The 13,339-nt window shown below is 59.7% G+C and overlaps 1 protein-coding gene across 1 annotated transcript; it reads right to left on the bottom strand.

The window, feature by feature from the left end:
- Positions 1 to 126: 126 nt before the first annotated feature.
- MTG1 (mitochondrial ribosome associated GTPase 1) lies at positions 127 to 13,031 on the bottom strand. The gene is made up of 11 exons (XM_069567405.1): positions 12,784 to 13,031; positions 11,903 to 11,967; positions 9,145 to 9,249; positions 6,511 to 6,591; positions 5,979 to 6,035; positions 5,693 to 5,783; positions 4,501 to 4,562; positions 4,159 to 4,255; positions 3,852 to 3,933; positions 850 to 962; positions 127 to 591 (listed from the first exon to the last, which is right to left on the bottom strand). Exons 1-11 carry the CDS (start codon positions 13,013 to 13,015, stop codon positions 452 to 454), a joined length of 1,125 nt encoding a protein of 374 aa, XP_069423506.1. The 5' UTR covers positions 13,016 to 13,031; the 3' UTR covers positions 127 to 451.
- Positions 13,032 to 13,339: the final 308 nt, after the last annotated feature.

Raw genomic sequence — 13,339 nt, 5'->3', positions numbered from 1 at the left:
GGGGTGGCCGAGCGCGAGCCAGGGCCGCAGAGGCACTGTGACCGTTTGAAAGTCTTAAACAGGAGGTCCCAGCAGGGCAGCACCCTGGCGACTCAGTCCTCCCTGATGGGCCCGGCCGAGCTGTGCTCAGAGACATGCCTTTTAATTTAAAATTTTAAAGTTACAGATGATGGTTTCAACTCCTGAGAAAATGCCAGCTTCTCCTTAGGAAAGGAGCTGAGAGACACTGAACACGAGAGAGTGCCCCCCCAGGCCTGGCACATGGGACGCCTACCGCCCTGACGCCCACACTCAGGCCTGTCCGCTGGGACCAGGGGCCGGCTATGGGGCAGGAGGGCTCGGCCTCCTCCCTGGAACAGAGACCCAGTGTGGTGAGCAGCGTGGGGACTCTGGGAGTCCAACCCCAGCCGCAGAGCTGAGGGCAGGGGCCAGGCCCTCCCGCCAGCCCAGCTCACGGCTCCTCCTCCTCCATGGAGCGGCCCTGCAGGAGGTCACAGTCCAGCATCACGGGGCCCAGCAGCCCGCTGCGGAAGGCCCGCAGGAAGTCTCGGGCGGCTGCAGGGTAGTCGGGCTGGATGACGTTCACGTTCCCTGGGAAGGCAGGAGGCTCTGGTGAGGAGGGAGCCCCACGTGGGGCCCAGTCCAACCCCCTCAGGCCCACAAAGGTGGGCGTCTGCACAGCACATTCAGGAAAAACACCTGAATTCACAAGAGTGATGGCCTGGAGCTTCCAGAGGAGGCATGACCCGCCCTGCAGGCCTGGCCCCTCCCCTGCAGCCAAGGCAGAAACCCCTCCCCCGACTCTGCTCTGGGCCCAACCCCCACCCAGCCCAGGGCTGCCCATCTCACCCGTGCCAGTCAGCACCTTCACCTTCTGGGTCTTCCTCAGCTTCACGGCCACCCGCTTCAGCACACTGGCGATGTCGTCACAGGCCTCGCCCAGGCCGTAGTGCTGCACGTACCTGCGGGCAGGCGGCGGTCACTGGCTCTCCGATGACCCCTTTGTGGGTGCCAGTGACCGCCTTGCAGAGCTGAGGGCCTCACCGACACCCGCCTTCCACGTGGCCACAGCCAGCTGCCCCGAGACCCAACACCACACCGGGACCCTGGGTACACCTGCCAGGACAGCTGACCGTTCGAGGGGGTCTCCCTGCAGACCCTAACCAAAAGGACCAGCGTGTTCCCGATGACAGTCCCAGGGCAAGAATACCAAGACACCTGCCACCCGAAGGTCAGGGGCAAGAGCTGCCAGGCACACACAGCGGGAAAACAGATCCATCAGAGCAGAAAACCGGTCAGCTGGAACCGACCCAGACGCCAGAATCCACAGAGACCCTGAATCAGTTATTAGAACTGCATTCCCTGTGGTTACAAAGCAAAGAACCCACAAAGGAGACAATAGAAAGAAATAATCTGAATCTAACACCTAGAAGAAAACACTATGGAACACACCCTAGGGAATCAAAGCAGCTCGGACTCCGCAGGGGGGAGGGTGAGGGAGCTGGGGGCCCAGCGGCCTGAGCCGGCGCTCCCGGAGCCAGAGTGGGTGACGGAGCCCTGCACCCACGGTCAGAGCCTGGGGACAGCCCTGCGCGGACGGGGACAGCGGCCGGAGCAGCCCACACGCGACGCAAGCTGCACGGCCTCGGGGGTGAGAGTCAAGGGCTGAGCACAAGCTGAGAAACGAGAAGAAACCATGCCGGGGCCCAGAGTCACACACAGCCCGAACGCTCGACAGAGAGAAGCCTTCACAGCAGCCAGAGCGCCACACGGACAGAGCAGAGGACAGAGGACGGGCCCTGGTCAGAAGCCACTCCTCTGCGGACAGGCCGTCCACCTAGGGCTCCGCCCACAGGGCACGCTCCCTTCAAAACGGAAGGTGAAATGAACACATCCTCACACAGCAGCTGCACGGCCACTGGCAAACCAGGGAATCCTCGGCAGGGAGACAGCCCCAGAGGGCGGGGGCCCCAGAGGAGACGGGGCGGGCCGTGGCCCGCGAGGCTCAGGGCAGCCGAGACTGTCTTCACTTTACACCCAAGTTTCAGGAAAGCGCAGCAGCACGTCGGCCGCAGAGAGCAACACGTGTCACGACACTGGCCCAGAGGTGAGGTCCGCAGACGGGAAAGGCCCTCAGGCCTCACGGCACTAACGCCACCCCGATGTCCCGCAAACCCTGGAGCCACCTCCGCCCAGCTTCTAGGTAACAAGCCGACAAGAGGGAAGCATGAAGAGGGTCTGAGGGTCTTCCCTGGTGGTCCAGGGGCTCAGACGCCACGCTCCCAGTGCAAGCGGCCGGGGTCAACCCCTGGGCAGGGACCAGATCCCACAAGAGCCCGCTGCTGTGACTAAAGATCCTGCACGCTGCAACTGAGACGCGGCGCAGCCAAGCAAGCTAAAGAGAAGGCATCTGACTCATCTGAAAAAGGCCAAAGAGAGACGAGAAAAGGCGCACACGATAGCTGTGTCGAAGGCAAGATGAAGATGCGACCTGACGTCAGTGACCAGTCAGACTCGAGTGGCCTCGACCCCTAACATGAAAGCAGAAACAGTCAGACTGGGCGGGAAGCGAGGGCCAACTACATGCAGCAATAAACATATTTTAAATGTAGAGACACACCAGCTCCACTAAGGAGACAGGGAGGACACACGAGGGAGACTTCAGAGCAGAGACTCTCCTGTCCAGGATACAGGAGGCCACGTCCTCAAGTCCCAGGAGAACACGACTTCCCTGGGACGCGGAGCCGGGAAATGTGAGCAGGACCAGCGGCCGGGGGCGAGCCCATCTCCTGCCCCCAGCAGTAACAAGAGGACAGTCAGCAACGCGGAAACAAGGGAGGAGCACGGACCGGACAGCAACCAACAGAACAAAACCCAGAGGTCAGAGAGTGGGAACCAGAAGCTGGTTCTGTGGGGAAAACCAAAAACCTGGCCTGGCGTCCTCAGGGTCCTAAAGGACATCTCCGGGGCCCTGCAGGACACGGGCACTCACCGTCCTCGCTGGCGAGGGCAAAACCAACTGGGCATGTGCACAGTGGCCGCCTGCACTGCCCAGTGTGAGAACACGGACGAACCCAGGGATGAATGCCCAGCCAGGCGGCCACTGCCAGGCAGGGAGGCTGCACACGCGGCTCCACCTGTGAGACTCTGCAAGGTGGCAGGAAGCAGGTGGGGCAGGGAGGGGGTTACACAGCAGCACAAGAAACAGGGTTTCCTGGACAGGGGAACAGCTTCCCATCACTTTGCCAACAAAGGTCCGTCTAGTCAAGGGTATGGTTTTTCCAGCGGTCATGTATGGATGTGAGAGTTGGACTATAGAGAAAGCTGAGTGCCAAACAATTGATGCTTTTGAGCTGTAGTGTTGGAGAAGTCTCTTGAGAGTCCCTTGGACTGCAAGGAGATCCAACCAGTCCATCCTAAAGGAAATCAGTCCTGAATATTCATTGGAAGGACTGATGCTGAAGCTGAAGCTCCAATACTTTGGCCACCTGATGCAAAGAACTGGCTCATTGGAAAAGCCCCTGATGCTGGGAAAGATTGAAGGCGGGAGGAGAAGGGGACGACAAAGGATGAGATGGTTGGATGACATCACTGACGTGATGGACATGAGTTTGAGTAAACTCCGGCAGTGGGTGATGGGCAGGGAGGCCTGGCGTGCTGCAGTTCATGGGGTTGCGAAGAGTCGGACACGACTGAGGGACTGAACTGAACGGCTTCACAGGTGCACCCACGTCACACGTAGCAAACTGTACACAGTAAATGGCCACAGACTGTCTACAGCAACCTGGCGGGGCCGGTCCTCCAGTTACGCTTAGTGAGGCCGAGGAAGAGGGCCTGCCCCCTACACTCACCCTAAGAGCTGGTGCCTGTTGAGGGTGTAGAGAAGGTAGTCAGCCAGGGTCTCCTCGCCCACGAGGTGGTCCAGCACGGTTCCTGGGAACAGGCAGCAAAGGGCGAGAGCTTCAGCTTGCTCCCTGCCCTCCCTACCCCCGCAGTCAAGTGGGAGGAGGGCGCCCCCTCCAGGGTGGGCCAGGAGGCCCGACCGGCTCAGAGGGTGCCAGGGGTGTCAGCTGTGAGCAGCCAGGCCAAGCACAATACGCCCAGCCTGGGAGCCTCAGGGCCTAGGAGCCTGCTGTGGGTGGTGGGGGTCGGGCTCACCACACAGGGCCAGCTTCAGGCCTGTCTCCACGCTTGGAATCCGAGGAGCCAGCACCCCGGGGGTGTCGAGCAGGAACATCAGCGGCCGCTCACACACCTGTGGGCAGAGCGTGGTCAGCTGGCCTTCTGCCTGAGGCTGGAGGAGGCCCTGGAACCTGCCTCCCAGAGTCACTGCCACCAAGCTCTCAGCACCCCCACAGGATGCCACTGCTTAGTGATGTGGAGAAGGAACCCAGCAGCCACCTTGCCCCAGGAGGACAGGCTCTGCCCTGACCCTGCATGCCCCTGGGATGGGAGACACCTGAGCCCTGGCCCAGGCATGGTGTGAGGACAAGGCCCTACCTGAATCCTGGACATCACAGCTCTGGTGATCCCAGGCTCGCCGCCCACCCTGGTGGCTTTTCCTGCAGGAAGAAAGGGAGACGTCAGTCTGTCAAACCCCCAGGCAGATACGCTAGATGAGCAGCGATGCACATGGGAGCCTAGTGGGGCCCAGCAAGGCCACAGCAGGGAGAGAACCGCCTCCCAGGCGCCACGACCCGCTGAGGCATGGCCGTGACAGCTGACCAGGGCTGCCTGTTCCTGCAACGCCTTCCTCCCTGCAAGGCCGGCACCGCCTCGGGAGTGCCCACAACAGCCCATCCGTGGGGCTGCTCCTGACACTGGCCGCCCCGGGTCCCAGCTCAGGGAGTGTCCCAGGCAGACCCTCCCCCTGTGCTGTGCAACACGCATCCATCAGCGAGCGGACAGGTAAACAAAACGTGCTTCGTCCACACAGAGGAGCGTTATTCAGCCTTAAAAAGGAGGGAAATTGTGGCTCATGCTACGACATGGCTGGACCCTGAAGAGTTAGGCTCCATGGAATGAGCCCAGCACAGTTCAGATTCTATGAGTCCAGGTACGAGGCACCAGAGGACCAAATTCATACGACAGGAAGCAGACCAGAGGTTCCAGGGGCTCCAGAGGGCAGGCCCACTTGTGTCTGGAGGCTGATAGTGTGAGGCTTGCACAGCACTTAATGTACTCATGTCCTTAAAGCCACAATTACAGGAAAATAAGCAGCAGCTGCCTGTAACAGCGCTCCAGCTGGCAGAAGCGGCCTGAGGTGACGGCCCAGCACAGGTGTGTCTCGGGGAGGTTCCCAAAGGACACACTCGTGCAGAACACGAGTCAGCACGGACTTGGCGTCAAACGCCAGCAGGCATGAGACACAGGCCGGGACAGCCCTCCCCAGGTCCCGGCCTGACGTCGCACCCACGCTTCCCACACGCCCTGAGCACAGCGGGACACAGAGACAAAGTAACGGGAGCACAAAATCGCCCGCTTAGAAAGCGCGCATGTTAAACGCTTACAGACAGAAAGTGAATGAAGTGTAAAGTGTGAAAGGGAGTGCCCGTCTCACCAGCTGACCCACCCCAAGCTGCCAGCTGGGCCTCCTGGTGCCAACAGCCCCCTCGGTGAGCTGAGCTCTCAGGCTCTGGAGGGTCATCCCAGCACGAGAACCAGTGCCTGCGCCCCCCAACTGCAGAAGTACCTTTCCTGAGGTGCTGCCTCCGCAGGGAGTTGATGAGCGAGGACTTGCCCACGTTGGGGACCCCAGTCACCATGACGCAGTGCTCTGCGTGCTGCAAGCGCAAGGCCAGGGGTTGGGCGCCACCCAGCCCGCACCCCCGCACCCCCACACCACCAGCGTGCCCACCAGGGTGGGGCGCCCCACCCCACCTGCTGAGACCCGAGGTGGGGCCCCAGGGTGGGCTCAGCACTGGGCCTGGGTTTCCCAGCAGAAGGGGCGGGCCCTCGGCCGGTCCTGGCCCACCAACCTCTCCTCGGTGATAGCGGTAGCTGCTCCCAACCAGCTCCATGACCGTCGGGATGACCTGCAACCAACAACCGCCAGGCACCTTCCGGTGGGAGCCTGGCCGCTCTCGGCCCCTGGAGGCGGCACTCCCGTCGGCATCCCACCAGCGGCCGGCGTGGTTCCGCACACGTCAGATGCAGGCTGTGCTCTGGGGAGGGGTGGGGGTGGCCGGGGCCCTGCCCCGTCCTTCTCCAGGAAAGAGGAGAGCCCAAGGGGGACAGCGGGCACTGCCACGCCTTCCAAAGACGCATGACAGTGGCGGAATGCTCCACCTTGACCGGGAAACAGGCACAGACTGTCCATGGCCACCTCCCACTTGGGACCAAGGGCATCTCTCGGCCCGACCCTGCTGTTCCCACCCCCAGTCTGCCCGGCCTGGGAGGTGACTGTGCCCCGAACCCAACAACACTCTGCTTCCTGCAGAAGCACAGAGTGATCTGTGGTGTTTACCATTTTAAGCAGAAGCCTCAGAGCACAAAACGGAAGAGGCCCACCTGCTTGACATTCTCGTCCTTCACACAGTTGGTAAAAACAACATGTTTCAGGCCTTCTCTTTCTAAGTGTTGCAGAATTTTCTAAAAGAGACAAGACATTTCCATTTCAAGCACTGAATGAAGACATGGGCAGCGTCGTAAGCGAGAGTCTGAGGATCTGCTCAAGGGCTGGGGACTCAGGAGAAGGCTGGGCCACCGGGGCAGGTGGCCTGAGGGCACGTCAGGGGAGGGCAGGCGGCCCCGGGGCGCCCCTGCCACGGGCTCTGTGGGAGGACACGGGACAGGGCCATCCAAAACCACCTGCAGCCCTGGAGACGCTTGGCGCTGGTCTCCACGCAGCCACGTCATCCCTCCTTTCCTCCCAACCAGCTTCCACAAAACAAGCCCCACTTAAAACTAAGGTTTGAACCCAGCTACAAAGTACACGGAATACTTTAAAGCCCCAAAGTAAACTGACGTTAACATGAGCCTAATGGCCTTAACGTGAAGCAGAATCACCGGGTGACTCTTAGTTTACAGCAGGAACTGCACTGTTAAGGGGCCTTGGGCTGCAAGGAGGTCCAACCAGGCCCCCCAACCAGGCCACCCAACCAGGCCACCTCAAGGAGGTCCAACCAGGCCACCTCAAGGAGGTCCAACCAGGCCTCCTAAAGGAGGTCCAACCAGGCCACCCAACCAGGCCACCTCAAGGAGGTCCAACCAGGCCTCCTAAAGGAGGTCCAACCAGGCCACCCAACCAGGCAACCTAAAGGAGGTCCAACCAGGCCACGTCAAGGAGGTCCAACCAGGCCACGTCAAGGAGGTCCAACCAGGCCACCCAATCAGGCCACCTCAAGGAGGTCCAACCAGGCCACCTCAAGGAGGTCCAACCAGGCCACCCAACCAAGCCACCTAAAGGAGGTGCAACCAGGCCACCTCAAGGAGGTCCAACCAGGCCACCCAACCAGGCCACCTCAAGGAGGTCCAAGCAGGCCACCTAAAGGAGGTCCAACCAGGCCACCCAACCAGGCCACCTCAAGGAGGTCCAACCAGGCCACCTACAGGAGGTCCAACCAGGCCACCTAAAGGAGATCCAAGCAGGCCCCCTCAAGGAGGTCCAACCAGGCCATCCTAAAGGAGATCCAACCAGGCCATCCTAAAGGAAATCAGTCCTAAATATTCACTGGAAGGACTGATGCTGAAGCTGAAGCTCCAATACTTTGTCCACCTGATTCGAAGAACTGACTCACTGTAAAAGACCCTGATGCTGGGAAAGACTGAAGGTAGGAGGAGAGTGGGACGACAGAGGATGGGACGGTTGGATGGCATGAGTTTGAGCAAGCTCCAGGAGTTGGTGATGGACAGGGAAGACTGGCGTGCTGCAGTACATGGGGTCACAGAGTCAGACACGACTGAGTGACTGAACTGAACTGAACTGCATTGTTTGGTCAGCTACTGATTTACTTAAAGGGATAAAAGAAGCCACTCATTGATTCAGTTAGTTTTGCTGATTTATTGTTTGCTATGATGATGCTGATGTAGGTCAGGCCCACAAAGCCTTCGTGAAGTCACACTGCAGGCTGCGTACAAATCTGCATGGGACGCCCCCTCCCAACCTGCAGAGGCAGACACAGCCCCCCACCCCGGGGGCTGCTACCTCCTTTCCTTCCCAGACCCAGCTGCCTCCTGCAGCTGAGATCAGACACCCCCATCAGGCCACCTGATGTGCCCATCACTCCACAAAGATGAGCATTTTGGAGCAGAAGCAACTGCGGGATGCTAAGACCCAAGTCTCAGCTAAGAAAAGCAATGGAAAGCTTGTGATGACAAGTAACTACAGCTGCCCCTGGAGTGAAAGCCAGCCGGAGGTTCTATCCTCGGGGCAGGAGAGATTCAGCCAGAAGCCTGCGGGGAGGTGGGTTCGGATGGGAAACGCCTTCCCCTTGGGCACTCAATGAACAAAGAGCCCTGGGGCTGGAGTGCCTGGTTTCCCTGCAAACCTTGAGCCACAGGCCTGTGGGTGGAGTCTGAGGAACTCAGTGTGCCACAGCCAGCTAAGAAACCAGAACGCGCTCCTGCTGCTGCAGGAGGAAGAGCTGCGCACACGCAGAAGCCGGACCGATTTCAAGGTCCTGACACCTGCCCTCTATGCCCCTCTTATTCCGGGACAATAGGAGCAAAACCCCTGGACAGGGTCCCCATCCAGCAGGGCTCGGGGACACCCCCAGTTGCTCTGGGTCCCCCACCTTCCAGATCACTCAGGGGGCAGCAGGCAGCCCGTGGCTCAGACCAGGGGTCTGGGAGGACAGTGGGAGCCAGCGCTGCCACACCGAGAGGCCTCTGGGCTGGAGAGCCGGGCGACGGCCGCTTGCCCCAGGAGGCAACCGGAACATGAGCAGGCGAGAGGCAAGCAAGAGGCAGGTGCCTGCACCGCAGCTGCAGCCACACGCCACGTGCTCACAGCCTCGAGGGCCCTGTGGCCGCTCTGTGGGAGCGCAGCTCCTCCCCTCGCCCACGGCTGGACCCCCGCTGAAGGATACAGATTCTCTGGTCACCTGGATGACAGGTTAGTCAAAGGCTAGTTTGCTAAAGCACGCAGGCCTGGGCAGATGGGCACCACGTCCACGCAGAGATCCAGTCAGATTTGAGCCGTACCTGCTGCTCCTTCAGATCTGCCAGGTCCATTTTGTTGAGGACGAACAAGTGAGGCTTAAGCCCAAGGGTTTCCTGAAACAGAGGGTTTCGGCCTGACAGTGGAATGTGGCAAAATTAAGGCAAAATTCAATCAACCTGACCAGCCAACTGACACGCTTTCCCTTGTCTTGTCATGCAGACTGGATCGCCTACAGCAGGGCGCCCTCGGAAGGAAAGGACAGTGCAGAAGCCTGTCTGGAAGCAGGCGAGCTCCAGCCAGCCCAACCCAGAGACCGAGCCGACCCCAAGCCCTGCACTCACCGCCCTGAGGGCCACCGAGCCTCTGCAGGCCCCCGACGCCTCCTGCAGACCAGAGGCAGGGCAGCGGCCCTCTCGTGGCTCCTCAAACAGGAATGATGGCAGCAAAAACAGAGCTCGGTGGAAGGTTCTGTGACTAGATCACTGTTTAGTTGCCAAAAGATCTGGTCACTCAGGACAAGTGCCTCCACGAGTCCTAACCAATGTATCTCATGCCACCACAGCCACCCCGGGCGTCCCCATGGAGACCTCCAGTGAGCCCACCTCCTCACGCCAGGGCGGACCCTGTCTCCGCCAGGTGCCCCCGGCACTCACTGGGACACCAGCACATCGGGAGGGGAGGTGTGTCTGCAGGTCAGGGTGCTCAGCCCTTCCCTGGTGCCTGTCCCCAGGAGTCCCAAAGCCTCAGCCTGCCCACATTCCAGGCACCAGTTAAGCCGCTGTGTCCCCACCCACACGACACAGGAATGGCAACAGCAACTTACTTCCTCCATGGACAGCACAATGCCCTCAGAGGTTAGCCAAGCCCGAGCTAACTAAGAACACGGAGGCTCCCTCAAGGGGCCGTCCTGGAGGAGAAGTCAGCACACCCAGCGAGCAGGGGAGGGCGGGGCGGAGGCCACCCCCCCGACCCCGCCCAGCACATGGGCAGCAATAGCAGGCGTCCTCGTTCAGATATCAGACATGCAACTGCCAGCAAACCCTTCTGACTGGCGTGAGATTTTGTAGGAACTGAAACATTTAGCCTACGGCAGAGAAGCTGGAGAGTTTCCCCAGAAACTCCAAGTAGAGATGGTGATGACTTTCAAACCAACACCTGTGTCTTACAGAGAGCCTCTAAACACAGCTCGGGTAAATACAGTAGAAACAGGGTGTGCAAAGCACGCTCATCACTGAGGGAGATCGTTCCCTCTTCTGATGCATCCTTTCGTACAGGAAGGAAGCCCGATTGGCAGCTACTTTCCAATGGAGGTTTCATGTCCCACCTGGAGCCTGCTATTGCTGCAGAGAGTTGGAAGGCACGGGTGTGCCAGGTGGAAACCTGAGACAGACGAGCTACCCTGTGTCAGAGGGGAACTTCTGAGCCCCACACCAGGGATTCTGACTCACTGGCCTGGAAGTGGCCTAGATACCAGCATTTTCAAAAGCCTCCCGGGGGAATTCTAATATGTAACAAGGATTGAGAACCACTTTTTTAAATGTCAGCAATTTGGGGTCGCAAAGGTCAGACACGACTGAGCCACTGAACTGAACTGAACTCTGACAGGCGGCCCTGTTGGGCACTGTGGTGCTGACTGGGCCAGAGCAAGCCCAGAGGAGAAGGCAGATGGAAGCAAGCTAACGGCCAGGAATGCTCCTCGGGCCCTGTGCACGGCCTGACTCCGGAAGGTCTCCCCTGCAGCTCTGCACCCAATCCCAGCGGGGCTGGGGGAGGGCTCCCCTCACCAAGCAGTTCTCACCACCACCTGGGGTCCTTCTGTCCAGCGCAACTCTGACTCCGTCTACCTGGAGATGGCATCAGACCCCACGGTCTGGGCTCAGGAATGCCACCACCCCTCACTTCAAATAGCAACTGCAGTTGAGGTTTGACAGGAAACAGCAAAATTCTGTAAAGCAACTATCCTTCAATAAAAAGTAAATTAATTAAAAAAAATAGCAACTCCAAGTCCACTTCTGACCAACGGGCCTGAATCGGGGGCTCCCAAGACCCTTCCCTGGGTTCTAGCAAAACTAGTCTGGACAGTGGCTCAAGGAATTGAGAGAAACATTTCACTTACTGGATTAGACTTATGATCTGGCTTCCCTAGTGGCTCAGAGGTTTAAAAAAAAAAAAAATCGGCTGCAATGTAGGAGATGTGTGCAGGACACACAGGTTCAGTCCCTGGGCGGGGAAGATCCCTTGGAGAAGGAAATGGCAACCCACTCCAGTATTCTTGCCTGGAAAATCCCATGGACAGAGAAGCCTGGCGGGCTACAGTCCATGAGGTCACAAAGAGTCGGACACAACTTAATGACTAAACAACATAAAGGACCCAACTCTGGAGCAGCCAGATGGAAGACATGTGCAGGGCGAAGGCTGGGAAAAGACGTGGAGCTTTCCCCCTGCAGGTGCCTCTCTGCCTGCATCTCCACATTCTCAGCAACCAGGAAGCTCTCCCCACCCCACCCCTCTACAACCTAGGGCTTTATAGCAGCTTCATTACACAGGCGGGACAGAGTGAACCACTGGCCTTGGTGAGTGAACTCAACCTCCAGGCCCTAAGGTGGGGTGGCAGGGGTAGGACTGAAAGTTCTAACCCTCCCATAGCAAGGCTGGTTCCCCCAGCAACCAGCTCCCCCCTTAAGCGACCAAGGGTCTTTTCCAAAATCACCTCATTAACACAGCAAGAGACACCTTATCACACTCTTCACATAGGTCCTGCTTATTCTAAGTGACCAGGTCACCACCACTGAAGGATATCCGGGCGTCATGGACCTCGATTATGCAGTCCACCAGCCGCAGGCTGCCCTGCATCTTCTTCAGCCCTGGAAAACAGAAGAGGGACGCCTCAGGGGAGGGCGGGTTCCGAGCCTTTAATAAAGTAATACTGGAGCACAAGTGGTTGCTTCACAAGGTCGTGTTAAGTTCCTCCGGCACAGCAAAGTGAATCAAAGCAGGCCCCTCACGGCCCCTCACTCAGCCAAGCCCGGTCTTCCGGGCACACGTGCAGGGCACACCTGCAAACACCCCCTGTGGTTCAGAGAGTAAAGAGTCTGCCCGCAATGCGGGAGACCCAGGTTCGATCCCTGGGTCAGGAAGATCCCCTGGAGAAGGGAAAGGCAACCCACTCCATTGTCATCTGGAGAATTTCATGCACGGAGGAGCCTTCAAAGAGTCGGACAGGACTGAGCGACTTCATTTTCTTTCTTTCTTTTCAAACATCTCGCCGCCACGGCCTGCTTCTCGCCCGCGGGCGCCCCGTCCCCCTGAGCAGGGGCCGAGGGGCGGCGTGGGCCGAGGGCCACCACCCTCACACCGGGCGGCGCTGGGCTTGCAGGCGCTCTCGGAGCCAAGCTCCGAGAAAAGTAAGAACCTCGGAGGGTGCAGGCGAGAGACCGCCAGCTCGATCTACGCCTCAAGGTGCTCAGGTAATTAAACAGCCGACTTCAACCTGGAAAGTGCTTTCCTAGCCCTGCCTCATTCCGTCCCCAAATAGCGTCCAGGAAATTGTGTCCTTCTCCAAGCAGGTGGGGACACGGGCTTCGAGCCGAGTAACAGGGCCTGCCGGGGTCAGCTCACGAGCCCGCCCCGCGCTGGACCCGCGAGGAGCCGGGGAAGCAGCGCGCCCCGCCGCGCCTCACCCTTGGCCATGTGGCCCGGAAACCAGCGCGCCACGTCGCGACCTTCCAGAGGGAAGCTCTCCCGCCAGGCAGCCCGCGCGGCGGCGCAGAGAGTCCGCGGAGACAGCCTCATAGCTCCGCGTCCCGGGCTCCGCGCTGCACGACGGGCCGCTCCGCCCACGGACCTGTCCGCCGGGCTCGCGACCCCGCACAAGGGTTCCGGCGCTCCACGCGGCCGGCGCGCCCCGCGCATGCGCACGACGCTGCCTCGGCCCGCAGGCGTTTAGCGGCCGGTGCTGGGGCGGGGCTGGGGACGGGGCGGGGCCGGGGACCAGGGCTAGGGACCGGGGACGGAGCAGGGGACGGGGCTGGGGGCCGGGCTGGGTCCCTCGGGCGGACTTCGGGAGGGCTGCTAGCCAGGGGCGCACCCGCGCAGCTCTGGGAGTTCTCAAGGGTCCAGTCTTCATTAAATTAAAAAATACTGGTTCTTCCTTAACCATATTCTGAGTGACAAAATTTAGTAGTCCACTGTCAATTTGGTCCTTTTTACAAACTTGGTTAAATTTTTTCAGATATT

The sequence above is a fragment of the Ovis canadensis genome, chromosome 22 (genome assembly GCF_042477335.2).
Source record: "Ovis canadensis isolate MfBH-ARS-UI-01 breed Bighorn chromosome 22, ARS-UI_OviCan_v2, whole genome shotgun sequence".
NCBI classification, from domain to species: Eukaryota; Metazoa; Chordata; class Mammalia; order Artiodactyla; family Bovidae; genus Ovis; species Ovis canadensis.
This window is presented reverse-complemented; position numbering and strand designations above follow the sequence as displayed.

What these genes read in the sequence shown, in the direction of transcription:
- MTG1 (XM_069567405.1), bottom strand. Translation starts at nt 13,015, where the DNA reads ATGCGCGGGGCGCGCCGGCCGCGTGGAGCGCCGGAACCCTTGTGCGGG. An exon ending in AGGACGAGAATGTCAAGCAG is followed by an intron (nt 6,036 to 6,510) that starts GTGGGCCTCTTC and finishes TGTTGGTTGCAG; the next exon opens with GTCATCCCGACGGTCATGGA. An exon ending in CCTGAAGCTGGCCCTGTGTG is followed by an intron (nt 3,934 to 4,158) that starts GTGAGCCCGACC and finishes GCCTGTTCCCAG; the next exon opens with GAACCGTGCTGGACCACCTC.